The 27,202-nt window shown below is 44.0% G+C and overlaps 5 protein-coding genes across 12 annotated transcripts in view; 4 read left to right on the top strand and 1 right to left on the bottom strand.

The window, feature by feature from the left end:
- Positions 1 to 27,202, bottom strand: part of LOC100119898 (yellow-g) — a 46,989-nt gene that overhangs the window by 4,255 nt on the left and 15,532 nt on the right. The window contains exons 1-2 of one of the 3 annotated variants that reach the window (XM_008212142.3): positions 3,780 to 3,835; positions 3,063 to 3,117 (exon numbers count right to left, since the gene is read on the bottom strand). The gene's annotated coding sequence lies outside the window, so the exon portion shown is untranslated. Of the gene's footprint in view, positions 1 to 3,062; positions 3,118 to 3,208; positions 3,836 to 27,202 lie in introns of those variants that run through there. The other 2 variants (XM_032598034.1, XM_032598033.1) reach the window with 2 other exon arrangements.
- Positions 129 to 3,035, top strand: LOC100119831 (yellow-g2a). Its single transcript, XM_001603494.5, has 3 exons — positions 129 to 1,200; positions 1,385 to 1,640; positions 1,724 to 3,035. The coding sequence occupies exons 1-3, from the start codon at positions 974 to 976 to the stop codon at positions 2,345 to 2,347; spliced, it is 1,107 nt and encodes a 368-aa protein (XP_001603544.1). The 5' UTR covers positions 129 to 973; the 3' UTR covers positions 2,348 to 3,035.
- Positions 4,336 to 6,187, top strand: Y-g2b (yellow-g2b). The gene is made up of 3 exons (NM_001161514.1): positions 4,336 to 4,621; positions 4,693 to 4,948; positions 5,023 to 6,187. Exons 1-3 carry the CDS (start codon positions 4,383 to 4,385, stop codon positions 5,644 to 5,646), a joined length of 1,119 nt encoding a protein of 372 aa, NP_001154986.1. The 5' UTR covers positions 4,336 to 4,382; the 3' UTR covers positions 5,647 to 6,187.
- Positions 13,095 to 17,660, top strand: Y-e (yellow-e). Of its 4 annotated transcripts, XM_016983217.3 has the most exons (8): positions 13,095 to 13,224; positions 15,361 to 15,637; positions 15,745 to 15,969; positions 16,049 to 16,151; positions 16,219 to 16,307; positions 16,376 to 16,668; positions 16,731 to 16,986; positions 17,022 to 17,660. In XM_016983217.3, the coding sequence occupies exons 1-8, from the start codon at positions 13,163 to 13,165 to the stop codon at positions 17,022 to 17,024; spliced, it is 1,308 nt and encodes a 435-aa protein (XP_016838706.1). In that variant the 5' UTR covers positions 13,095 to 13,162; the 3' UTR covers positions 17,025 to 17,660. The 4 variants fall into 4 exon arrangements, with proteins under 4 accessions (XP_016838706.1, XP_032453613.1, NP_001154985.1 ...); XM_032597722.1 differs by having other exon boundaries at positions 16,731 to 17,660; NM_001161513.1 differs by having other exon boundaries at positions 13,207 to 13,414; positions 16,731 to 17,658.
- Y-e3 (yellow-e3) lies at positions 20,250 to 27,166 on the top strand. Of its 3 annotated transcripts, none has more exons than XM_008212057.4 (6): positions 20,250 to 20,389; positions 23,603 to 23,827; positions 24,630 to 24,811; positions 25,030 to 25,496; positions 25,571 to 25,814; positions 25,890 to 27,166. In XM_008212057.4, the coding sequence occupies exons 2-6, from the start codon at positions 23,611 to 23,613 to the stop codon at positions 26,097 to 26,099; spliced, it is 1,320 nt and encodes a 439-aa protein (XP_008210279.1). In that variant the 5' UTR covers positions 20,250 to 20,389; positions 23,603 to 23,610; the 3' UTR covers positions 26,100 to 27,166. The 3 variants fall into 3 exon arrangements, with proteins under 3 accessions (XP_008210279.1, NP_001154982.1, XP_008210280.1); NM_001161510.1 differs by lacking the exon at positions 20,250 to 20,389 and adding an exon at positions 21,216 to 21,764; XM_008212058.4 differs by lacking the exon at positions 20,250 to 20,389 and adding an exon at positions 23,376 to 23,538.

The following is a 27,202-nucleotide window of genomic DNA, read 5'->3' as shown; positions in this document are numbered from 1 at the left end:
TTTTTTCCTGCTCAAAACAGACTCTAATTCGGCTTAATTGATCGTCGATTTTTTTCTCGCGTTCGCGCGCGAGCGAGTCAACGGCGCGTTAATAATTTACAGCGAGTTCAAAGCGAGCGGCGCACTTTTCAGCGGGTTGGATTTAATTGAAAGCGCGGATTGGAGAGACAAAGGAAAAAAAGCGTCGGCGAATCTGAATCCGTTAACCGGCCATCTTGGACGGTATCGTTCGTTTTATACTAACTCGGAGAGAACGTCATTGTTGCGAGAGAATTTTATCGGATACTGTAAGATTTTTTTTTTACTTCGAGAGAGACTTGTAAATAATGCAGGACTAGTAGTAGTTTAATGGATTTCCGAAGCGTGAAATGCGATTATTATTCACGCTTTTTATTATCGTTAGGCGCGTTGCGCCATGTAGAAGGCGATAGATCGCGAATTCGAACCCACGATTATGTTTGTTTTGGTTTTATTATGCGTCCGGAGTTTATAGCGTAAGATACAAGTTTGAACAAAATGTATTATTTCGAATCATTCTGCGTTTTTATTCGTTAATTACCATTGAGTGTGTTAAAGATTATTCGACTAGACGAATTCGTCAAACTTTATGTTAAATACGCGATGTGACTCGATGACAGAACTTGAAGTTGCTAAAACCCGCCAAATTCTAAAAGTCACCCAATCGAAATCAAGAAACGCACATATTGCATAAAATCTCACGCTCGCCCACGCAACACACGGAAACGATCCCCGTTGATAACACAGCTCGTCGACGTGCTTTTTGATAAGTCGCATCTCCTTGTTTTGGAAATTGTGCGTGTTACTCTCGTGCGTGACAATAAGTCCACAAGACTCTCAGTTAAATATAAAAAGCCAGAGGCTTCCCTCGAACTATCCTCAGTCAGCATCAGCATCTCGGGCTCGGTAGACCAGAGAGAAAAAAAGGACCAAACGAAAAAAAAAGGGCAGAGACATGTTCCGATACTTGGCGGTTGTCGTGTTGGCCGTAGCCGCGGCTTCGGCTTACGAGGTCGAAAGGTGCGAGGGTAGAGACGTCAAGTGGACAGGCGGTAATTCCATCGCTTGGCCCTCACAAATGGCCAAGTCGATCTACACGAACACCGGCATCTACGTCGGCAAGAACATCCTGGCCACGCGCACCGCCATTTACCGGGACGAGGCTATCGTGACCCTTCCAAGGTACAGTTTGTGTTTTCTTTAAATTGCGGTATTACATGTTATACGTGACCGAGAAAACAGCAAATCGGTATGTGATTGTTGTGTTGTGTATCATCGTCGCAAACACAAAACAACACATTATTGCGTGTAAAACTCGGCGCTGTATTGTTTGTTTGATTATAAATCGACGATTTCACGATTGCAGATTCAAGCATGGCGTACCGATCACCCTCGGCAAGGTGAATCTCAAGAGCAAGGCTTGCGATACCAAGCTGTCTCCGTTCCCCTGTTGGTCCGTCCAAGAGGAAGGCAACTGCGAAGCCCTTCAGAGCGCCGTTGACCTGTTCCTCGACTCGAACGACATCCTCTGGGTACTGGACACCGGTATCGTCGACTCCGCCGAGCAGCCGATCCGCAGGTGTCCACCCAAGGTCGTCGCCTTCAACGTCAGAACCGAGAAGGTACCGTGTCCCCAATCTAATCTTTTCTATACAAAAAATAATCTGTTTATGGGATGAAAGTTTATAGCGCTGATCCTTTGCAGCTGGTGAAATCGATCGACCTGAGCCCGCTGGTAACGCCGACCTCGCGTCTGCAGTACGTGGTGGCCGACTACAGCCACGACGGTCGTGCCTTCATCTACGTATCCGACGCTGCCAACCGAGCCATCCTCGTCTACGACGTGACCTCCGGTCACGGATACCGCGTTGTTCTGCCCAGAACAGTGCTGGCCGGTTGCGCTCGTAAGGACGTCCTCTACATCGCCCTGATCCGCCGAGCCGATGGTAGCAGCTGCTTGATCTTCACCTATCTCAGCGGCAAGAACCTGTTCTCCATCAGAACCGAGTACCTGCAGAGCGGACATACCCACGGTCGCGTCGAGGATTTGGGACGCAAACCTCAGAACCTGGTTCTCTTGGGTACCGACAACGGTAGCGCCCTGTTCTTCAGAAACGAGGGCGAGGCTGGCATCTACAGGATCGACATGACCAACTGTCTGGCGGTGTCTAACGCTATTATGGTCTACCAAGGCAAGGATTGCGACCTGCCGACCCATGTCGCTGCTGACTACAAGAGGGGTAGGATGAGGCTGCTGGAGTCTAACTTCCCAGACTTTTTCCAGGGTACCGTTGGCTGCGGTGCCAGTCAGGCTCTTAACCTTATTTAAACACTGATTTTTAGTTTTTTGACCAGATGATTGCCTTGTAACGCTGCTAGTCTTTTGTTTGCTTACACTGAGAGCCGCGTAGAACCTTCTTGATTTGTACTTTCGCAACTGTTCAAACGCTCATAGTGGCGTTCGCATATATTTCTAAATTCCAAAACTTTATTGAATTCGCAGCTGCTAATTATTTAGAATATTATTTTGAAATTTGTCAGCGTGATTTTAAATGTTCGTGAAGCAAATCTACCGAGAGAGCAAAAGATGCAACGACTACATAACTGTATCTTCATAAAGCGACTGATAATTATAACGATGTTATGAGTTTCTTTTAAACAAGTGTAAACGACGACATGTGTATACAAATTAATGCTATTCATTTTTTTTACTCGACGGACAACAGACAGAATTATGACTTCTATTTCAAAAAATGTAATCGACAGTGGACAGACTTGAAATTATGTATGACAGACTTTGTGATTCGATACATAGCTTGTAAATATTAGGACTATCAAACACAACGTTGTTCATCCGATTTCTCGGGCTTCACAAACTAAACCAGTTTCATTCGTTTGCAAAGATGCATTAGTTTTCAAAAACAAGACGCGTGACAGACGATATAGAAAATTGGAAAACCTCTAAAGAGTTGTCGTTTCAAATGAAACGTCAGCAATAAATACAATTTTTAAATTAATCGTGCTAAGGTTTTTATTCGTATTACCTTATTAGACAGTCCTCCTGATGGCGATGCTCTTGACAAAGTTCCTCGATCAATTCTGTTAAACCAAATTTCACAATATTTAAGTAAATATAAATTTATCACAAGTCAAAGTGAAAATGCTTTTTAGTAGTTCAATTTTACGATACCCAAAAAAAAAAGACTCGTATGCGGTCTTTGAACTTTAGAAGTGTGAAGAGGAAGATATTTGCTACGGTTCGAAAATATTTACAAACAAACAGAAGGTGCCGACAATGTTCAACAAAGAAAGCATATATCGATACGAGGTCATTCGAAAACGCTGATGTTCTTCAGTGGCATACTTTGTTTTGCAAGCACAAGCACTTTTGACCTATGGAAACAAAACGATTTTTCGATCCCAGAACAATTTCACGCTAAAATACTTTTAAAGAATAGAAGCGCTTTTTTAAAATAAGAATGATTTTCAGCCTTAATAAGAAAAATTGAGAGGATTTAAAGTCTTGATGTTTGATAGCTGTAGATTCCTATTTTACTCTACTACACTCGATTATTTTTAGCGCAGTTCTTTTTCTAACCAAATGTTATAGATACTCGTAGAAAAGTAAGAATCTACGATCGGTGCACAACAATAAATCTTTCACTCATAATTAATTTATCAAAAATTATCTCAATTTCTTCCGCATACAAACACTAAAATAATTCACTCGCGCTAGATAACCATAAAGAAGTTCGACTCACAGATAATTCAAGTTGCAAGATAACGTACACGAGAGGCACTCGGACAACTAAATGAATCTTGAACTTCCGTGCGCGTTTTATACATCTCAAGAATTTCCTCAATTTTTCCTCTCCAGACATAACATCAACAAATTCTCCTTGAATTTAAATCGTATCTAGATTTTATTATTCTGCAAGAAACTATAATTGCGTTTAGTTTGTACATCTCAATCATTTATACTATCCATTCTAGCAATAAATTCATTATAGTTGCATTTGCGTTTTGAAAGATACCGATTTCTAATCATTCATTTCCACAGAATTATGCCGAACAATTCGAGTATGCTGCATCCACCTCGCACATTTCAATTTTACGCTACTTCGTCTAAAAATATCAACGGTTTAAACAATAAACAATAAAGTAAATAATGAATCATCATCGGTTCCAACACCCAAGCGCTCAAGTCTCGACGGAACCGGAAGAGTTGTGTTGCCGACTCGCTCTTTCCCGAGAACTCGGCGTCTCCGTGTTTTCAAAAACGACTCTATATAACTGTGCAGGAATTCCATGCAAACTGCAGTCCGTACTTTTTTTCCGGGCAGCAGATCGAGTGGAAAAAAGAAATGTGGAGCTTGTCGTTATTGTCGCTGATAGCGGCGTTGGGAATCGTTGCAGGATACGACGCGTATTCGGGTGAGAAACCGGTTTGCAAGAACGTCAAATGGACCGGTGGAGATTCCATAAGTTGGCCCTGTTCCACCACCAAACAGCTCTACAAGTCGAGTGCGAAGTTCGTCAGCAAGAATATGCTGGCGACTCGTGTTGCTGTTCACAATGATAATGCCTACGTCGCCATGCCAAGGTATGGAAATTTTAGATGATCGAGATTGACCTTTTTTTTTATATGATTATACATTTGTTTGTGATGTGCAGATTCAAGAGTGGAATACCCTTTACTTTGGGCAAAGTCAATCTGAAGAGTAAAGGATGCGAGGCGAATCTGGCACCGTTTCCCTGCTGGTCTGTACAAGAGGAAGGAAACTGTGCAGCTCTTCAAAGTGCTGTTGATATATTTCTCGATACCAATGACATTCTATGGGTGCTGGATACCGGTATTGTTCACTCTCTGGACGAGCCTCTTCGACGATGCCCACCCAAAGTCGTTGCTTTTAACGTCAAGACTGGAAAGGTATGTGGAATTTTTTTCTTTAGATTATCCTATAATTATTGCAGTGTAATGTTTGAACTTTTTACGAATCTCAGTTGGTGAAGACGGTGGACCTCAGCCCTCTGGCCACCAACACGTCCCGCCTGCAGTACGTGGTAGCCGACTACGCTAAAAACGGCCACGTCTTCATCTACGTATCCGACGCCGCCAATCGTGCTATCCTAGTGTTCGACGTCACATCTAGTCGCTGTTACCGGGTCGTCCTCCCCAGAGCCGTGACCTTCGGCTGTGCTCGCAGAGACGTCCTCACCCTGGCCCTGATCCATCGCCCCGATGGTACTGGTTGCCTCGTTTTCTCCTACTTCGGCGGTAAACATATCTACTCCATCAAGACGTGTTATCTGCAAAACGGCTCGGCCAACGGCAAAGTCGCCGATATCGGTCCCAAGAGGGGCAAGTTCGTGTTCCTGGGTACGGATAATGGCACTGCTATATTCTTCCGAAGGGAGGGCGAGTCCGATATCTACAGGTGGGACCTGTTGCGCTGCCCGACGAAGAACAATATCCAGAAGGTGTACGAGGGTAATAAGTGCGAGTTGCCGACTCATGTTGTGCCTGATTACAAGAGGGGCAGGATGAGGGTGTTGGAGTCGAATTTCCCGGATTACTTCCAGGGTACCGTTGGCTGCGGGGCTAATCACGCTCTGAATATTTTTTAGAGCGATTGGTTTGTTTTTGTTGAATTTTAAATTGTTTGATGAGACGTATAATTACGATCTGACAGAGGAGACGACTGACAATTTGTGTACGATACCGTTGACTTGTTGACTATTTTTAAGAATTTAATTTCTGCTGACTTTTTAGCATATTATGTTAATTTTTGCAGAGGATCGCGAAGGACTTTGATATGCAGTAGAATTTAAATATAATAAGGCGCGAATATTAATTGATATTCCAGATCATCTGTTCTTTATTTCTTTTAAATGTCTGTATTTGTGATAATCGGTGTTTGCCAGACATCATTTAGGGTAATATAATCATACGACTGACCTAACGGACGTTTTTACCTACTTTTATAGACCGACCTGACGGTAACTAACTGACTGACTGACTATAAATATGACGACTATATACTTACGATTTCTAATGTGTAAATATCCAAGTATTAATGTAAAAATTTCTACATACGATCCGTTCCAAAGCCAAAGATTTGCTGTTTTCTCTTAGCACCTATAGCGAAATAAAAACTCGTTAAGAAAATCGCATCTGCTTTTTGTTTTAGAAAAACTTTATCTTTATAACAGCCTCTCGGTTTCTTGAAATCTCCTCACACACGTAACATCACTTTTACCTTTACTAACTGACCCGGACATAACGCTGATTTTTGGGCTCCGAAACTACTTCCTCAAAGTCCCAACAGACCTAATTTCCCTAACCCATATAACGCGAACTGTATCCCTGCATCCATATTGCATAAACCAATCGTAAAGCACATAGCCTCGAATCCTGTCCGCGGCAATTTTCAGCTATGGCAACCTTCGATTTCGCCAACGGCCAATAAATCATACCCAGAATAATACCAGCCACCTCTTTCATCATTTGAATACCCGATCAATTATCCTATCCTTCCATCCATACACACAGACCGCCTAAATTTTCGTTCACGAAAATTCGCGCAACGACTTCGTCAAAAGAGTCGACAGCGAATTTGCGAAACAAACAACGATGATTGAGTGGAATTCGTCCAGGGCATGTATAATGGGTCTCTCTGACTCAGCGGAACGTAAGTATAGTGAAAAGTGGTCGTATGTCCGCCTCGTCGTTGTTTTTGTTCCCTCGTTGCAACACGCATATAGCGACGAAGAAAAATTTCGAGAGAGCGACGAGCGTGTATTCGGTAACCTCTGATTAAAATCGAATTAAAATCGGTTCGATCGCTCGGCGAGAAATTTATGTGGCGCGAGAGGATAACTACTCTCTCTCTCTCTCTGTGGCTCCGGCCGATTTGATGTGTACGTGGTCGGTGAATAGGTTGGAGAGTAATGTTTTCGTTGTGGTGTAGTTACGCTGTAGTGCATTCGAAAATTTGCAAGTACGGAATTAAAAATGCACAGTGTTACGTAATTTAGTTTATATACACGGTGTGTATGCTTAGATAGTGAATGTTGGGAATATTATGTATCTTGAATAGACGTCTGACCTGACCTCGTTTTACCTTTCGAAGGTCAATAAATCCATTCTTTTTCTTTCGCGCTTATATAAACATTTGAATGGATACAAAGATACGTGTACGCATAGCAGGTTCTTGATGTACGACATATGTATACGGTATGGGAATTTCTAGGTCTGAATTTTCGAATAGCGTGAATAACTTTATTAATGGGACACGACGAAAAAAGGACGATCGTTACACGCGTGTGTTAAGCCTTTCTAATGCATAGGTGTAAGCAAAACTGGTACAGAACCGTACTATATACATTAAAATATAATGGTCTACAGTCAAGGAGTTTGTAATCCGACTAAAATCATACGCACAGTGCGTTGGATGCAACATTCCTTCCAATTATAGATTTTCTTGCATACAGATCGGTAACAAAAGCCACTGCCCGAAAGCCAAAAATCCCACAGACAGCACCTTTCACATTCAGCCAACGAAAAAGGCTTTTTCAATACATTCTACGAGCGTAGAAAAGTCCGCTTCCGAACAATCGGCCGCAGCGAGCCTCCAATTGAATGCACGAATTCCGCGAGCAAATGCAGCCAATCGAGCCGTTAAGTCCATCGAGAGTATAAGTGTAAGCAAGGAGTGCCTCTTTCGACTCTCTAACTTTTGGGCGTGCGTGTAATTTTTCCGCTTTAATTACCACTACAGAAGCCGATTCTCTCGATCGCATATTATTATTCACGAGCCGTGTCAATGCACTCGATTGATTTTCTCTCACAACTGCAACGAAATCGATTGGTGTGTACCTATACTTAGACACACGCGATTATCCGTAGGTTCTCGCAACAATGCATTGGAATATATAATCCACCGAACAAATTCGCTAGCATCGATACCACCGACAGATAGACGTCGACCTCTGCGTGAGGAAAAAGCAGCCCCTGGAGCTATGCAAAAACTCACACGTGCGCTGTACAGCATGACCGTGCCGACGAACAAATAGCGACATATAGACTTTCAACTAATGCGATATCAGGGTTATTATTAGCCGAGGTGCTACGGCTGCTTATTTTTACGAGTAATTGTTTCGAATCGCGTGCTGGTATTATACACAGGTCCTGTTCTATATATTACGCGCGTGTAATGGAATGCGCGTGCGTAATACACTCGCGGGATAGTTGCTCTGATTTCGAGTGATATGATCGGCGCGATTCCAGTGATTCCGAGCCGATTGACAGATCGTAAAGTTAGGCTCGTGAGAATTTGGCTCTGATTAGTAGTAAGTAATTGTTTCCTTTGTATTTTGATCGATCCAGTGCAGGCTTACGTTCCTTGCACACGTGGGCGTTGGTTGTGGATTTTGTTATAGCATAGCAAATAAATTTTCGATTTCGATCGATCAAACCCGCGCGAAAATGCATCGCTGTGCTAAACACGACGAGCAAAAAATGCGCCCGAGTTAATAAAGCGCTCTCAAAAGGAGATCATCGCACACGGCATAAGCGTAACGAGATTGCGCAAGGCTGTCCTAACTGAAGAACACGATATTCGTTAGAGCCAGCAAGGGCCGGATACGCGATACGCCGATTTTTTTTTTCGCATGCCGATTTTCAAAGTTTCGTAATGTCGTATCAAATATATTGTGTCTGTCAGTGAAAGTCGACGTATTCGGTTGCGCCGCTCGGTGTAATAATACCAGCGTCGAATTTGACGCCTTTGCCGATCTCTATACATACCGGTTACCCAATCCGCCGATCGCCGATTTATCATTAGCCTGTGCGTTGATATGCGGAAATGTGGGCTTCGCGCTGTGTTTTTTAATTGTCCGCGACACCGTAAGGCTTGATTTACACTGCCGCGGAAAAAGTTGAATTCACGGCTAATTAGAGATCGGCAATTAGTCCCAGCAATCTTCGCGAAATCGTTTGAAATGGTCAAAGCATATATTGGTTAAAATAGCCGAGAGAGTGAGTAATTGGCTGGAAATACGCGTGTTTTACGTAATGTGTATTATGCGCACGCCTATAATGCAAAGATCGGGAGATATACAGCCAGTCCGCGGGCGTGTCCCGCAGCGAGGACCGCTTTTTTTCTACCCTCCGGTCTTACGGAGATCGGGGAGGGCTATAACCGGCTAAACGTACGTGATTAACCTACGCGATCTCGTTATGCGGTGTTGGTTTATAATTGCGAGCTTTTTTTTCCTTATAGCTCCGGTTGCAAAGTAAGTATAACGATTTTTTTTTTCGCGCATGGACGTTAAGATAATGCGATGCTTTAATGTTGTTTGCCGAGATTTTATTTCTTAATGAATCGGTGCGATAAAACGCGGGATGTAACGAGGGTCGTTTAACGTCGGTTTTTGAGGATTTACAGCCGCTTATTATGTACTACTGCCAGCTGTAATAACAGATCTCTCTGCGCCCTGCTGCTGCATTATTGGCATACATTTCGAGATTTCCATTGCGAGTTGTACGCTAAATTGAATCCAGCAGAGCAAGCCTCCTAATGGAACACACTCAATCGAAGCAGAAAAAAAATTAGAAACGAGTCTCGTTGGGAGCTGGCTCGGAATTTACCAGTTTTTCCATGATCCGCCCGACGATTCCGAAAAGTCGATCGACGCCTGACCATATGCACGCGCGCTTACGAGCATAAATACGACAATTACGAAACTATAGCTCTACTCTCTCTCTCTCTCTCTCTCTCGCTCGCGAGACGGGTTTTGTAAAACGCATAAAGAGAACGCGCGTCCATGACTGGTAGCTATAGTAGGTATATATAGTGTAGCAGTCGTTCTATAGCTATTCATATAGAACAGCTGGGACAATTATATCAGCGATAGGTATTCGACTGGAGAGCTGTATACCGGCGTAAAGCGAGAAGGGCGCGGTGCCGCGGAAAAGCGAAATTTCTGTTTAAGGCGCTTTGTGTGTAAATAAAAGCGGCGGCAGCGTCGACGATGAATTATGCATCGCGTCCGATTTTGGCGCTCGAATGCGCGCGTCGACGCCGAATACGTTAATACGATTCGATTTAAGGCGATTGTTTGGATTTTTCCTCTATAAAACACCCGTATATGTTACTAGGGAAATAGTGCAGCGTCGCGGTACACGACTGTGGAAAGTCGAGGAGGAAAATAAAAAGCGGCTGTATTTTATTCGCCGCAGAAATAGATATTCGCGGACACGCGTGAAAATGCGAGCGTTGCGAAACTCTGAATTTTTGTAATAAAATTAAAGTTGCAGCCGAGGAATTGGATTATACGTATATGTGCGTGTGGTTTATATTGATAGAAAGCTCGGCGATGAATAAATTTCGAAATTGTACTTATGTGAAAAGTGAAACTACACGCAGCCATCAAGGACTTTTGAATTCGCGCGGGAAAATTACGAAAACTCCATCCTCGTATTATACCGTATGCTTGGCTGCTCTCGTTACCATATTTTCACGGAATCGCGTGAAAAAGCGCACTTGTAGTTAGTTACTTTTTTCCCTTATCGTGGGATCGATTCGCCAAGGAAGCATCTTGCATAATGTGTGAGGAAAACTTCACAGCTACGAATCAATCGTCGAGAGGCGCACGTGACGTGTGTATAGGTTTTGCAAGTATCGAATATACCAGACTCGTCGAAAAAAAGAAAATCGATTCGACGAAGGGTCGACAATAACAATCCAATTATACGAATTCCACAAAAGCGTTCGGCGCCACAATGCACACAGTCGTCGGCTGGTTCCCATAGCCGCCAATGACCGATTGACAATGTACAAGCATCGGAGAGGCGTGGTTCGCTCTCTGGTGTGTCCAGCGTTTACAAGTTCCGGGCTCTCAGACCTTTCCAATGCTCGACTGCGCGCTGCTCAAGGTCGCCGCTCGATCGGTATTATAAGCTTCTCTAAACCGGTACCAACAGGTTTCCAAGCGTTGTTGTACTCTACACCCTCGGTATCGGCGTAATCCCCGAGTGCTGAGTTCATAATATAATGATAGACTCAGCGCGTGATGATAATCTGTCCTTTTCACACGGCTCACAGAAGATTGCGATGTTTTGCAACGAAGATCGGTACCCGGCCTAGAACGCCTCTAATTCCATTCACCTTTGTGCGCGGCACACATTTCGCGCTGCTTTTGTTTCTTATATCGATTGTTCTCCAAAAATATTACACGAGGCGCCTGCTTTAGAAGGGCGATAGAGCCTTGAGAAACAGTACCGATCACCCGCGCAGGAAAAAACCGATCGCTATACATCCGCGATTACGCATAGACCCGCGCGACGCGCCAATCAATCGTTGTAACTTTGTTTCTCCTGCGGAAAACTCTCGGCCATTCTTCGGCCGTGAGTTTTCACGTGAGAAACGGAAATTGCGCTGAGCGGGAGGCTCGACTGCGTGTATACCGGTCCTCGACGCGAGCATTATCGAGGGAGAGTACATACGCCGGTCTTTTAAAGAGCGAACGCCTATAATTATATATTGGGCGTAGATGTATATGTATAGCGCGTGCGTCTAATGCTGCTGCCGGATACTAAATACTCAGCCGCGTTGCGCATTATCGGAGCCGATCGGCAGCGCTTAATTCGATCGCTCGTTGTATTACCGGTGTGCGCGCCGGCTATGTAATTTATGTGTGTCAAGGAAAAAATATCGGACAATCGCCGAGTGGTCGCTCGATTATGTTGGGATTCGAATTGAGCGGGTAACTTACGAGGCTGTGTGGGAAAAATGAGATTTTTGCGGGCAGATAGATTTTAGAGGGGAAATCAGGATTTTATTTGAATTTTAACGAGTTTACATCGATGAGAAGTGAGATTCTTAACTCTTGGGCTTTGTTCGATTCTACGAGTTTTAGGTTCTTTTGCCAATATGCACACGCCCAGTTTATACTACGATGAATACTACGGTGATAAAGCAGAGAGCAAAGCGCACATTAGCGTTTTTTCGATCGACTCGACGTAAAAAGGTGCTGCGTTGCACTAACACACACAGCAGTCGAAAACGATTATTGCATCTAACGCTGTAATTATATAAGCTTTTTTTTCGGTACAGTTGCTTCGTCGTACCCGCAAAAACCTGCCTACGAAGTTAGTTTCTTGAATTATAAAAGTCAGCGGCTCTTTCGAATTTTTTACAAACTCTCCCCGTTACATCAGTAGCAACAATCTGAAGGAATGTTCTCCTTCAATTAGTCGTCGGGTGAAAAGTAGCGCCTTCATGGTTACAGGACGGCATTTTTACACCGGATAAATCTAACTTATTTTTTAATTGGGAGAAATCAAGTGGTGAGAGTCCGCTACTGCTCTCAGCGATAAATAAAAGTCGGACTGCAACATTGCTTACACACATACAAGGTGTATTCATAATTCAAATCGATAGACGACTTGTTTCTAACGAGAGTTTCACCTGTGCGGAGAAATTTATGCAAAGCATCCGAGATGCTTCTACGGAAGTACTTGTAAGGGAGCTTTTATACTTTGGGCTATGGAGGCGCTAAACTAGATTTCTCTAAGTTTTACATGTTATGCAGGCGTTTACGTAAAAATGTCTTACGTTAAAGTCCATCAGATAATATACGGTCTACTGTAACTCTATAAGCGATATTGAGCTATTAACGGAGATAAAAGTCGAACCCACAAGAGTTTAGCTATTGTTTCGGCTAATAACGGTAATCAGCTACCGATAGCTCGGCTAAATTACACCCAAGCGTACGTGTCACGTTTTAACGGAAAATAACGCATAATCAGAGGCGCGAAACAATCCGACGTCGTGTCGTGGGTCACCAGCAAGGTATGCACATACACGGACACGTATACACGGAGCCAAAGAGTCTCCCACCCGAGGATTCGAAAGGTCGGCTAAATACCCACACAGTCGCATTATTGGTACTACTCCCCCGTGGGAGTGTCCCGTCTGTGTAAGTAGGTACGTACGTATATGTGTGGGCATTGCACAATACGCAGACTCTCCTCCCTGTGTCGCGTCGAGGGGGTATCGGTTGGCCAGACGGCCTATACCACTGCTAGTAGGAATATACCCGACGATGTAGAGGCAGAGCTTGACTCTATGCGCTCTCTATGCCTCGGCTACTCCTGCTTCGAGAAAATTGGATCAGCCTAGCGCTCAGTCAGTCGCAGTGGTACTTGGTGAACGTCGGCGAACACAACGAGTGCGCGGGCGCTTTGAAAAAAGCCGCGACACAGTAGAGTTCATCTGCATATAAAGGAGTTTGTTTATTCTCATCGCTGATCCGGAAGTGCTACTCGAGTTTGAGTTACCGTGGAGTGTTGGGAATAACCGTTTGATTTTCTTTTTTTTTTTGCCATGGGGTGAGGATTCGATTTATTGTTTATTATATCGCGGTTTGGGCGTGTTTCGAGATTTACATGAGCTGTGAAAGTGAAACGTTCCTGCAGTGAATTCTTGAATAGTTGCTTTTTTCAGATGTCTGAGATGACGTAGATAACGCCTACTATTTAAACATCATTTCAACGAACGATTTAAAAAAATTCTATTTAACGAATAATAATCGGATTACAGAACAATAGCCCGAAGTGCCGCAAGTCGCACTTGTTGCAGTCTTCATTAAAACACACTTGATACACCCTCTATACACTCATCCACGCGCTATCATCACACCGCCGCGTCGGATTTCCGCAACCTCCTCGAAGTCCGTGACTTTGTTGCGTATCGGTGTGTGACATCATATATTAATCTTGTTTTACATGGCATTTTTGTCACCGGTCGAAATCGGTATCGCTCGTATAAGCGACCGGTTGGAAATGAATATTTCGAACGTGTTGTGCACACACCTGTCTGCGAGTTTTATACAGATATCGGCTCTTTAACGAAGCGTCGTCTGAATGATGTGTATCGGATTACCCGGAAAAGGCTTGCACTAACGATCGCTGCATTGTGCGCTGTTTGCACACATGAGAGATCGTTCGATTGTAACCGCAGCCCATTGTGTCGTAAACGTGCTTATAGTCGTTTATTTTAGACTGTATTATTAACGACTGTCTTTAATTTCGACAAAAAAAAGCTTAAATTTTCAAAAACCGGAAGACGCAATTAAACAAACCGATCGCGTGGAGCTCAACCGGTTTATTTCATAACGCGCTATACGGAGAGAATTTCAAAATTTAATTCAAGAGGTAATCACCAGCGTTAATCGATCGACAAGCCTTATGCTTATCAGCCATAAAACACCTCTACATCCACACACGAAGTTGGAAAGTTAATTCTCCTAATGTTTTGTGCTCGGCGCTATAAGTACGAGTATATAAGAACAAGCCCAGACTTTCTTCTTACTTCTCGGCCGCCGCGAAAGCGCACACGCGAGTAAATATTCACGTACGACGCTATAGAAAGTGAGCGTGTGTCGCGCGTAGGGATCACGGCTGTATCATTGTCTGCGGCGCGCGACCCGTTGTTAGAAAGCAAAAGTCTACGTATGTGTGATCAGAGCTGGTTTCTGTCTTGTTTTTTTTTTTTTTTCCTGGAGAAAGAAGAAAAAAAGGAAACTCGAGGTTTCACCACGTGTATACGCGGTGTATTTGTTCTCGGAGGGAAATTTTTAATTCGGGTTTTACCATGCAGATCTCGACCTATGATTCTGACCTTTACTTATTGCGTTGGAATTATACGGCTCGTTAGTTTATAACGGCGACTTTGATATGTGTGATAAATTTGAAAGGGCAGTTGCGAGTGTGTTTATAAGCAGGCTCGCGTGCGCCGACATAATTTACACTCGCTTATTGCCATACGCCGCGCGAATTATCCGATGCGTGTGGCGCTTTACACGAGTACGTTTTTTCTTCTGCTTTTCTCATGTTCGCGTAGACATTATGCGAAAGAAAGCGTTAAAAATGTTGCAATTTTTCACGCTATACCGAATACGGGCTTGTACATTGATACACATATATGGGTTACATATGTACATATATAATAATGCTACTGTGTACTAAGAAATCTGGTAAATCTCAGAGATCTTATCGAGAGACGCTGCGCCGATGTTATTCTGCCTTTTTACAAGCATCGCTAGCACGTGTATATAATTTGCGAGCTGCGCTTTTTTCCGACGTGTGATATTTTGTAATGCCTCCAGTCGTATATGCGTCTGACTCTAAGTTTATAATAAGACAGGAGTGAATGTTCTATCTACAATTTAAAATGTTTACGAGTCCACGGCGCGAATGTCAAGCGTAATGGTCGCAAATTAATTAGTTGCAATAGCGTTGATTGACTTTCTCTATATTTACGACGTCGATTTCAGCAAGTTCGCGTCGTTCCTCGTAATCGGCCTGCTCTGCATCTGGCAATGCAGAGCCGATGTTCTGGAGACGGTGGCGCAGTGGCCGCTGATGAACTTCGCTTTTCCTTACGATCCGAGCTTCCTCGAGCTTTTCCAGCCGGAAAATGTGGTCCCGACCGGTCTGGAGATCGGTTGGCACAGAATCTTCCTGGCTATTCCCAGGTTGAGAGCTGGAGTACCTGCTACCATCACCTTCATGCCGAGGGATGTTCCCGTGGGGAGTACACCGCATTTGCAGGTTTGTGGCTTTTTGAATTAATTCACACGATTACGTGAAATTCTAAGATACTCGGGTAAAAGTTAAACCTGCAAAGCATGTAAGGAAGCACTTAACCATCATTACAGGCTTATCCATCCTGGGACTGGCACAGCGCGGGCAAAGGTGATTTCAACTGCTCCAAGTTGATTTCCGTGTACCGAGTCCGTGCCGATCGTTGCAATCGGCTCTGGGTCCTGGACAGTGGAATCAACACATCGATCGACGACTTCACCGTGGCTTGTCCACCGAAAATCCTTATCTTCGATCTCCAGTCGGATCAGCTCGTTCGGATCATAACTTTCCCTCGCGAGGTAAGGAAAAAAAGAAAACTGCGAATAGCCGAGCAATTGAAGATAATTACATAGGAGAAACTTATTTATGTGTCGTCAGGCTGTGAGGCCGAATTCGCTTTTTACCAACATCGTTATCGACGACACGACAGCGACTACCTGCGACGACGTTTACGCTTACATCACCGATACAACGGGACCTGGTGAGCATTGAGGATACCGATCTTTTCCTTTATTTACACATGCTAACGATTTTTTTGCCGCCTTCAGGACTAGTCGTACTCGAGGGAGCCACCGACAGAAGCTGGCGATTCCTCCACGCCTCTATGCTGCCCCATCCCGATTACGCGACCTATCAGGTGAGCCATTATATAATATATCGAGAGAATATTAGAGGAAAGTACTGAAATCGACGTGAATTCCTCAGATCGGCAGAGACTCCTTCGAGCTGTTCGACGGAATCGTGGGTCTGGCCTTCTCTCCGAGACTGGCAATGGTATACTACCAGCCTCTGGCCACCGATCGCTTGTTCAGCGTACCGACATCGGTACTGAGGGCGGGACCTCCTGCCTTTGGCGATAACTTACCGGTTACGCTTATCGGACGCAAGTCCAGTCAGGGAATCGGTCTGTCGGTCGATACGCGGGACGATACCATCATCTTCTCGCCCCTCACAGAGACGGCTATCGCTGCTTGGAAACCGCAAACCAATTCGCAGAGGTATTTTATTATCGTCATTTTATCATTAGCATACATTTGGTAACGAAATTTCCGTTGCGCAGGATCTTGGCATACAGCCCGGAGCTGCTACAGTTCGCCGCTGAGGTCAGGTGGGTGGATCGCGACAACGGCAACATCTGGGCGCTAACAACGAGGTTCCAGAAGTTCTTCAAGAAGCAAGTCAATCCGCGCGACGTCAATATTCGCGTTCTCAGGATCCGTTCGGAAGATATCGTTCCTCAAGCTCCCTACCTCTTGAGACACTTCAATTACAATCCGCACCGCGCGAGTTTCTACAATCGAACCCTTGGATTTTTGTAAAGAGGTTGAAATGCGTTCTTTATTGTAGTGGTTAAAGAATCATTCTCTGGTATGGAGAGTGATGCCTTTCTCCGAACATTATTGCAGCGTTTGACGTTATTTTAATAAGAATAAGCGCTGGCAATAAAGGTTGTGTGTCTCGATCAGGATTAGTTAAAATTTAAATTGTATAGTTTATAAATGCTTATGGCTGAATTGAGAAGCCTTCAATATTTTAATTAGACTTCGGAAAATACGTTATAAAGATAATGATTGTAATACATGTTTTATAATAGTGTATTATACGACGATGTATAATATATGCTATATGTAGAACTGAACTAAATATTTCCGAGTGACAGGATTACAACAGAGCTGTATGAAATTAGGACGAGTTACGTATAGCGACGAGATGACGCATTATGTGCATTATTCAACGGATAATCAAAAATGTGCCACGTTATGAATTCAGTCTACTTTACTGCAACGTATGCAAATTTGTAAATAAAGAACAAAGCAAAAGCATGTATCTCATTGAAAGCATGTGTCGAACAGGCGATTGTCGAGATACATTTTTGACAGTACAAAAAATGCTCATTGTATTTTCATTGAAAAAATCCATTTGTTCAAGTCCGGTATGTTTAATTTTGAGAGTGTAATTAGATGAAAATAAAACTTTGAATTATAAATAATTTTGTTGCGTTGTCTTGTCTTCCGCTCTTATATTAATGAAAAAAATGTTCCATTTCTAAGAAAACAGTCTATATTTCTATACTTAGTCCAAAAGGATCGGTAACCAATGAAGATACTTGAACGTCAGTCGGTAACGAACTGAACGAGTTGATTAAGAAAATGTTAAGCGAAGAAACACAAAATTTATTTGGATGGCTAGTTTGCAGAAGAAGAGATATTCGTTATGCCACCGCACTGAATGTAATCTTGGGTAACCAAAATGTATACTGCTTGCACAAAAAAAAAACTAACGATTATTTCTGACAGTCACGGCATCCCATACACTGCTTATACGTTGGCGTATACCGGGCTGCAGTAGCCAGGCGCAGTGATTTGATATAGTGCCGGTGCGAATAGGTATAGAAATGGTTTGGTTAATAGTCTAGAATTAGAAAATGCAACCGTGAATTAAATGGTTCGTGATTATTTATACTTTGGCTTGCATCACCATTGCAAAATTGGATTGATTAAACGGAGAATACTTTTTATATATTTGCATAAATTCTGTAGAACACATGAATTAAAAGTGAAAGGTAAACGATGAAAAAAAAAGTTAGAATTTTGTATAACCAAAATTTGATAATTGCTATATTTTCTAGTGAGAAAAATTACGTTCGTGTATTATTTGTTTCATCTGCAATTCGTCAATATTCAGAGCGATGCTCTATAAATACGCTTTTCCTACACTTTATGCTATCTCGTATTCTCATCTCGATCAAGGCAATTTCCATAAAAGCGCATCACGATTAACATATCTGCCTTGTATCGAATTTTTCAATTTTTCATCTTCTACGTCCAATCAACATAATATTTTGCCTTCAATCTTCAACGTTTACAAATCATAAATAATTCTTACAGCCAGTAAAACACAAAGCAGTATAAAAAGGTGCGGTTTTCCAGCGCGTAAAAATTTCCAAGAATGAGCCGTCCGTTCCCAAGAGGAAGGTTCAGCACACGAGCACAAAGATTCGAGATTAATCTTCAAAGAGACCAAACCGCAAATGTGCAACGCACAAAACAAAGTCTGCAGTTGCGCAGGCATTCCACAGCCAACAGTACCACCAGCTACTCAGCTCCGTATATCGTTACGCGCATTTTGCTCCGCAAGTAACGCTGACCGTTGTTTTTACCGCCACACACACAGTCTATCATACAAAAGAGTCAAAGTTCTGTGCCCAGACACGCGCGACGCTTTCTACCAGAAGCTATACGCATATAACCTACGCGGTAGCGACGAACGCGTCAATTTAACAAACGGCGGAAGCAATAATGAAGATGGGCGGAGACGTAAATGACCGCTCATTAAAAGCGGAGTGACATATACGATGCCGCGGAAAATTACGCGCAGAAAGTTTCCAAGCATCCGATAATGCGAAAGCGGAATTACCGCCGTTCTAACGTGCTCCGCGTTCGAGTAGACATGTGTCGCAGACTCTTGGGCTAGTCGCTGCTTGTGGCGAAAACTTGCTTTAGGTATGATTTGCGGTATGCGCGGATAGCTACGTGTATGGAGCCACGCGTACAGCTGGTTTTTTTTTTTTTTTTATATACGTTTCGCCTTTTTAAATTCTCCCCCTTTGACCGGCTGCGGATCGAGAACACTTTACTCGCGCACACATACATGTACGTAACTGCATCGCGGTTATTTTATTTCGGTTATTATTGCTCGCCTTTTTCCCGGTGTGCGGGATTTTTTATTTTTTACCGATTGTTCGGGGGAAATCTGACGAAATCGGCGCAATAAACAAGCATGTGTATGTATATGGCTGAAAAATGTCGACTATTCGCTTATACGTGGTATCGCGAGAGAGAGAGAGAGAGAGAGTATCGTTGCAAAATTCGTTCGCCGCGGCTAATTTCATTTTGTTTTAAAATCCAATTTCAAAACGCAAGTACCTACCCGTGCGCGTGTGAGAAATAGTTATTGCACGAGTTTTTACGCTAACGCTTTTTACTACGACACCGTTGTATAACTAACTAACTATATTGCCTATTTGCGCGGCGTGTCTTTTCAACTATTTCGAAATATCGAGCGAACTGGGGCCATCCTTTGATTTCACGTGTCAGACCTCGGCAGTAACTCAGTTCGTATTTACACCTTCGCGCACCTGATTAATGTCTTTTCAAAGCGATGATTTTCACGCAGTGTCTAATAAAACACCTCATACGAGAAAATAGGCTGATGGACGATGGCAGCGGGCTGTAAATTAAAGTAAGTAGATACGCGCGAGGTACGTTCGGACGATTTTAGCGCTTCACTTTTCTTCCATCTTCGAATAAAAATAGAATCTCACGTCGCTCCAGTGATTCACACGTGTATAACCGAAGAATCGCTCCTGAGCAATTATACACACGAGCATATTCAAACCTACGCAAATATGCAGAATGTCATTCGCAATTCATTACGGCGAAGATCGCTTCAAAGAAGTACGAGTTCATCGAATAGGCTGCAACGAGTCGTGCGGTGAAGGTAAAAAAAAAGTCGTATATTTACTCGGGCGGGCGGTAAACGGCGCACTCGCGTCGCACGCGAGAAAAGAGGGATATATATGCTCGTTTTCTATGGAGCTTCGCGGGGCTTTTCCCCACGACTGACTGGTGGTCGCCTGCTGACTTTTAAGAGACGACGCGGACAGTCGGGAGGAAGCGACCGAGCGAGTTGGGACGAATTCGACGACGACGTTAACGCGTGAGTATACTTATAGTTGTAGTTTGTAAGCTTGTAAATCGATCGATCGTGTATAGAAATATGTTACGAAAAATGCGCTAGTTCTTCCACTCCTAGTCCTTACACGACCTTCGTGTATTTTTCCCAGCACATAGCTTGCGCTCTAAAAATGTGTATAATGTTGTGCAAAGTGCTCTAAAAAATACAGCGCGTTTTATGAAATAACTTGAAAAATTTGAATACGTTAATATTTAGAAGGTGCTTGAAACAACACGTTACGTTATATTGACGAGAAGAAAAGGAGGAGAAATTTCGACACGATTCTTCCGAGAATAAAGGCGAATATTGCGGCGAGGAACCGGACCTGCCCTCGATTTTAAGACACACACACACACACACACACGTACCGTTATGTGACCAATGGGCCAGCTCGTGGTGTACGTCTCTCTTACGTCTCTCGCCAAAAATTTCGCTCATACAACACACTCGACGAAACTCTGCTTTCACAATATATTCCATTTCTTCAAGCCACTCTATCTATCTCGAAGCGCAAAAACATTTTTACAATTATCGTTAGAGAGCTACACAGATAGAATTTTTTTACCGATCTCGGGCACACATATAACACTCGCATTCCAGGCGAGCCGTAATCAGGCCGCAAAACAGAGCTTTTTCCAGGCGCTATCAAGCCGTATCCGATCGATCGGCGACGCGCAGCGCGGGATATATAGCAGCAGCCGGAATCGAGAGAAAAAAAGTCCTGCGCGCAGAGGTGGTGGAGTATACACACCAGTCGAGCCCGTCAACGATCTCGCCAGATGGAAATCCAGAGCGGCGGCCTCGCTACACAGTCCGACTTTGACCGGCTCAAGGGACAGATCCCTATCTCGCTCTCCGATACAGTTTCGTGATTCGTCTTCCGACGAAAGTTTTGCACAGTGTAGCTCGCGCTTTCTAGAAAATACTTATAATTTCTTTTCTTTATCGGTCAATTTTTTTCTCATTTCGATCGGAGATATGACAAAAGTGTGATGCAAGCTTGAAAAACTCCCGCCGCCGGGAGAAAAATGGGCCAGTGTGCGACGACACGTGTCGCAAGTTACGGGAGCCAGCCGGCTTAGTTATATATACAGGCATATATCGGCGCTTTTGCGGTCCGCAACCGCGACAAGGACGTGTCTCTATTATATACACGCAACGAGATATCGCGGAGTGACATGACTACGATTCGGCTTGTAAACAGCCGGTGAAAGTGCATTTGGCTGCCGTTGCTGGCTTTGTTCGCTCTGACTACACCCGTGCGATTTGCGACAGTAGTTGCGCTATTTCCCTCTTCCTCGTCGTTACGAGGCGACGAGAGCGGATATCGGATAAAAGAATTTGCATCGATCCGCAGGTGAGAACAACTGCTGTGTATATACAATTATCGCGATTACCAAGCCGTATTACACAGTCTGTGATACACCGCAGTTCCAATGATGGACGATGACCGAGCGAAGGTGCACGAACTGCCGGTAGCTTATGCGGGAGCGAGAAAGTAAAAGTACCTGTAATTATCGTTTTATCGGAAATTTTTGCTCTTCGCGACTACGATACACCGTCTCATCGCTGTCGCAATGGATCATTTCGTAATATTGATAATACGACTGCAGCGAGACAATGGGCCGTTACACTGCTTTTAGCGCAAAAACGCGTGCGCGTATAATAATCAGAAGATTTATCTCTCCCTCTTACAAGGCACGAGCTCTCGTAAACGTATCTCTATTTGGGTTATCGGAACACGCACAACATTAACGACCTTGCGAAAGAGATAACCTCGCTCTTTCGTCTATGCAGTCGCTCTTTTTTTCTCTCGCCTCTTCGCTCGAGCCATACCGATCTCTTTCTCTCTCTAGTATCGTCGCTTAGCTCCGGTTGTGGTACTAAAAATTTACCGCGTACCTGGAAACTAATACCGCCGCAATGAATCACTCTCGGGAGTGTTATATTCTTGTAGCCTTGCCAATAATTCAAAAGGCCCATTTGAGGAACCGATCTCTCTCGAAAAAAAGAAAACTTTTGCCGATTTACCGTTTTCCGGCTCTCGACTTTCCAAACGGTTCTGCTCGCCAAATAGTTGCAGCCCAGGAGAAGGTTATGCGCGGGTCGGTTACTCAATGTATGCGTGTGCGCGGGAAAATTATAGGAGGAAGCGCGGTGCAAATAAAATCCACGACTAGTGCCGATCGAAGCGTTAAATCGTATGTGTATCATCGCCGATGTTATGGGCTTATTGTCCGGATTTCGATTGACGTAATTATGTGTTTTTTTTTAATTTAATTGTTTCCGATGATAATTCGTTACGATTACTGTGCGGATGAATTGCTCTGCTCCGCTTTGCGGCGCGTATAATGATACACGGCGGCGATCATGTCGGAGTAACGATTCTCGTATAATTAAAAATTACTGTGGAACGATAATTTCGCGTTTTTACGGCTGGTATACTTTGATTATACGGGAGTGTTTGCTGTCCAAACATAATAGCTTTTTATCTAAAGACACCAAAACGAATACAAAATAACAATCAAAGCATCGCTAAAACCATCTACAATTAAAGCGATACCGATGACGCACAACACTTAACAAAAAGCGAAATGAAAAGGACCCAAACATTTTTCGCGCATGAAAGTGCACGATGAAAAAAAAACGCTGCGCGTTAAAGTCGACTAATAATAATCGCGCCTGCGCTTACACAGTATAAAAAGTCTGTCCCCCGATTACAGCCGCACACGTTCCTAGAGCTCCGTTTGTAATTTCGCACCGATGTAATAAGCCCCGGCATGAATTATCGACTTAAACTTCTTTCCTCCGCCGCCGCTGCACTTAATTCACGCGCCGTTTCTCGTCATACCTACGCGGTACAGTTCTTGGTGGGCGCGCGCGCGAGAGAGAGAGAGAGAGAGAGAGAGAGAGAGAGAGAGAGAGAGAGAGAGAGAGAGAGAGAGCAGAGGCCGTAAAAAAGCGGACACTCGATTATACTGCGGGATACCGGTCTCGCGAGCGCGCATATCTCCGGCGTAACGATACTGGATATACACTGCACGGCTGAGGCAGTCAGTCGTTGATTTTTCTCGCGTGAGCGCGAAGGACAGGGTCAGTTATCGGACGAAGCTCTTGTGTTGTGGGATTAGGTATTATGAGTGCTATGTCATTTGCGTGGACTTTGTTAAATTGTATACAACGACGTGCTTTCAGTGTACGCGATGCGGAAGGCAGGGCTGAGTAGCTTCTGGCTGCTGGTGCTGTTGGTGGTGGTCACGTGCTACGAGGACTACGAGAAGACCAACAAGCTGAGGACCGTCTTCTCCTGGAAGGCTCTGGATTTTGCGTTTGGTAGCGATATCGCGAGAGAAGCAGCGATCAGGACCGGCCGATTCAAGCCTGGAGCTTCTATTCCTATCGATGTCGACGTGTATTATGGTAATCACTCGGTTATTTATACTTCGTTGTTGAAAGGATGGAATTTTGGCGTTTAAGCTTTTCTCATGCTCTTAGATCGATGTCGACGTGCGTTATGGTAATTTTACGAGTACATATAGCTACATTTTTTTTATTAATCGCTGCTCGAACTGGATATCGTTCAATAATGTTCGAGAGTCTTCGTTTAACTTAATTTTTTTCCGCGTTCCGTTCCCATAAGAAAAAATTGGCCCGCGTAGAAAGCGCGGGTCAATTTGCGACGCAAAAATAAGATAAAATCGCTCGGGTAGGTGTCTCACTTTCCTCGCTGCGATTGGCCGGACAGGTGTGTGCCATTTTTTTTTTATCGGCAATTTTTACCTTTCGAGAAGCTCGTACTTTTTTTCGATATTCCCCACACACGCATCGCCGAAAGTATAACGACGTGAAAGTGGTACCATTAAATGAAAGAAAAAGAGATACGAAAGCTCGCACATTTTCGAGGCTTATGTAAATTCAAGCTGAAAACAATTTGTATTAAGTAATCGCTTATCTTATAGGCGTGCACGATGTATTGCACAAATGTGCCGTTCGCTCGACGAGACATCGTAATTATACGCGTCTAGAGAATTAAGAATTCATAAACGTCGCTGGAATGTGCTGCAGTTTCGTTATAATATGTAGAGCAGTTTTAAAAAGCGAATAGATATATGGGGCAAGTGTGGCAAGAGACATCGATTTGGAATAAATTAAAATCCCGTGTTGTAGAAGCAAAATTCACATATATATATCGATTTTGCAATTCATTTTTTCAATCCAACAGGCGCCGGCGAGTCGATGGTGTTCATAGCGATGCCCCGACTGGAGCAGGGGATACCAGTGACTGTGGGATACGTGACCGAGCTTATGTCCAAGGACGGTAACCCTCTGATCGCCCCTTATCCGGACTGGGAGTGGAACAGATTAGGCGACTGCGATGCCATAACCAGCACTTACAGAGTACAGGTATTAAGAAAAGCTTGTAATCCTTCGAGACGATTCGCTCTCTGCGTTTTTCCTCGCTAATTAAGAGCCGCGACAAAAAGAAAAGTAAATTCATGGCTAAAGAAGTGACAGCGATGAAAGGCCGTCGGACGTTGGATAATAGCCGCGAAGCCATCGTCTCGAAAAACTGCAGAAACAGCTGTGTATACGTACTCGAACTTCTTGTCGGGCCCACACAGATCGACGATTGCGGCAGGCTGTGGATACTGGACACCGGCGTGATCGGCGACCGTCGAGTCTGTCGACCGCAGCTGCTCAGCTTCTCGCTCAAGACGAACAAACTGCTGTCGAGGCACCGATTTCCGCGCGACCAGTTCAAGGAACACTCGCTCTTCGTCACGCCTGTCGTCGACGTCAGGACCATCGATGCCAAGTGCCGGGATACCTTCGTCTACATAGCCGACGTCACCGGATTCTCCCTCGTAGTTTACGATCACATGAACGCGAGGTCCTGGAGGATCAACAACAATCTCTTCTATCCCTATCCGCCCCACGGGACTTTTAACATCGGTAACGAGGTCTTCGACCTGATGGATGGGCTGCTGGGGATGGCGTTGAGTCCTATAAGGCCTGATGGTGATAGAACGCTCTATTTCCATTCACTGGCTAGTACGACCGAGTCGTATGTTCCTACCTCTGTTATTCGGTAATTATCAAGTTTTGATATTCGCTAGATGGTTTGAAAATTCTAGGATTAATGATCGCTGATTTGAATCGCAGAAACTTCACGCTGTTCGAGAAGAACCCAGACGCCTCGCCGAGGTCGTTCAAGGCTTTTCCCATGGAAAGGCCATCGCAGAGCGCCGCCGAGTCGATGGACCGCGATGGCGTGCTCTTTTTCGGTCTGATGACCGACCTGGCAATCGCCTGCTGGAACAGCAAGCATTACCCCGAGTTCGGTGGCAGAAACATTGAGAAACTCGTTGTCAACGAGGACACCTTACAATTCCCGTCTGGCTTGAAGGTCATTATAGATCGCAATAATATAATCTCGTTTACTTACGCTACGAGCGTTCGCTAAAATCCCGAATATTTCCAGGTGGTGACGGGTGACATGGGCCGACAAGAGGTCTGGGTGTCGACCGCTGCTTTTCAGCGCTACATGAGCGGCACGTTACACCCGAACGAGACGAACTTCCGCATCCAGGCCGGCTACGTGGACGAGCTGGTGCGCGGTACCAAGTGCGACGTCAACGCCCTCGACATCTACAACCAGCACACGGGCAGGTTACCTTCGCCTACCAGATGAAGGTCATGGTACCGCGAGAAATACGAGGCTCCTTATCACTGGCCCTTCTACAACTGGTCGCCGAGTTACTACAACAACGAAGACGACAACGTCGATAACGATCGCGACCTGTTGGAGAACTACCCCAGTGAAGACGACCACGTGCGCATCGACTTTGCCAGACGACTGCCAGAGACAGTTCCCAAGCCTGAGCCAGTCGATCCCGCACCCGAGCCGCCCTATTTCTCGCGGTACCGAGCCATAAATAACTGTCCCTGTGAACCGGCTGCCGATTCCTACGGTCACGGCCAGTACTACAGAGTGTCCAAACCGGTTTTCTACAGTTTCTATATCAATCACGGTTGAGCAACATCTTCTTCACACCCATCAGTCGACGAGCGTAGGGATTCGATTGTCGCGGTGACGGGGACAGTTTTTAGAGATTTTGTACAGCGATTAATTTATTCACAGCGCGTAACTCTTTTTTTATACCGATTTTTTATGTGCAGCCATCGAAATTTGCAATTTTCGCGTTGTACATTATTGTATACACGTTTAGTCAGTAATTTAGAGGTCTATTAGAGTGTTTTTTTTTTTAATTACTTTGTATAAATGTATGATTTTCACACGGAGTTTTCAGGTAAATTCCCAAAGATGTTTCTTTCAAGCTGTAGAAGTACCCACGTGTAAAATACTAGGGTTTGAGTTTGAACAGGATTTTACAATAGTTGTAGTAGGTGTTTAAATAGTGTCGACATTTTAGTTTTAAAGTGAATCACAGTGTCAAATCTAATAGACTTTTGTATAAATTACTGTATATCGCCATGTAATAAGATCTTGTAGACTGTAAGGCTACCAGTGTAAAAAACATATTATGATATGTAATATTTAATATTACAGTACAAGTACGTGTATAGCTTGAATAATTAAATTATTTGTAATTATTATCATGATATAAAGGCGAATACTCAACATTGTACAAAAAATACAATAACCCAATTAACCTAGAGTAATATGCAATTAACGTTTTGATTTTTATTTGCATTGTATAGTTAATCGAAAAATATAATTTTTTTAAATAATCGAAATACCGAGAAATCTTTTATTTAACTTCTCTTACTAAA

Source organism: Nasonia vitripennis, chromosome 3, assembly GCF_009193385.2.
Source record: "Nasonia vitripennis strain AsymCx chromosome 3, Nvit_psr_1.1, whole genome shotgun sequence".
In the NCBI taxonomy this organism is placed as follows: domain Eukaryota; kingdom Metazoa; phylum Arthropoda; class Insecta; order Hymenoptera; family Pteromalidae; genus Nasonia; species Nasonia vitripennis.
Note: the sequence above shows the minus strand (reverse complement) of the source record. Positions and strands in the feature narration are given on the sequence as shown.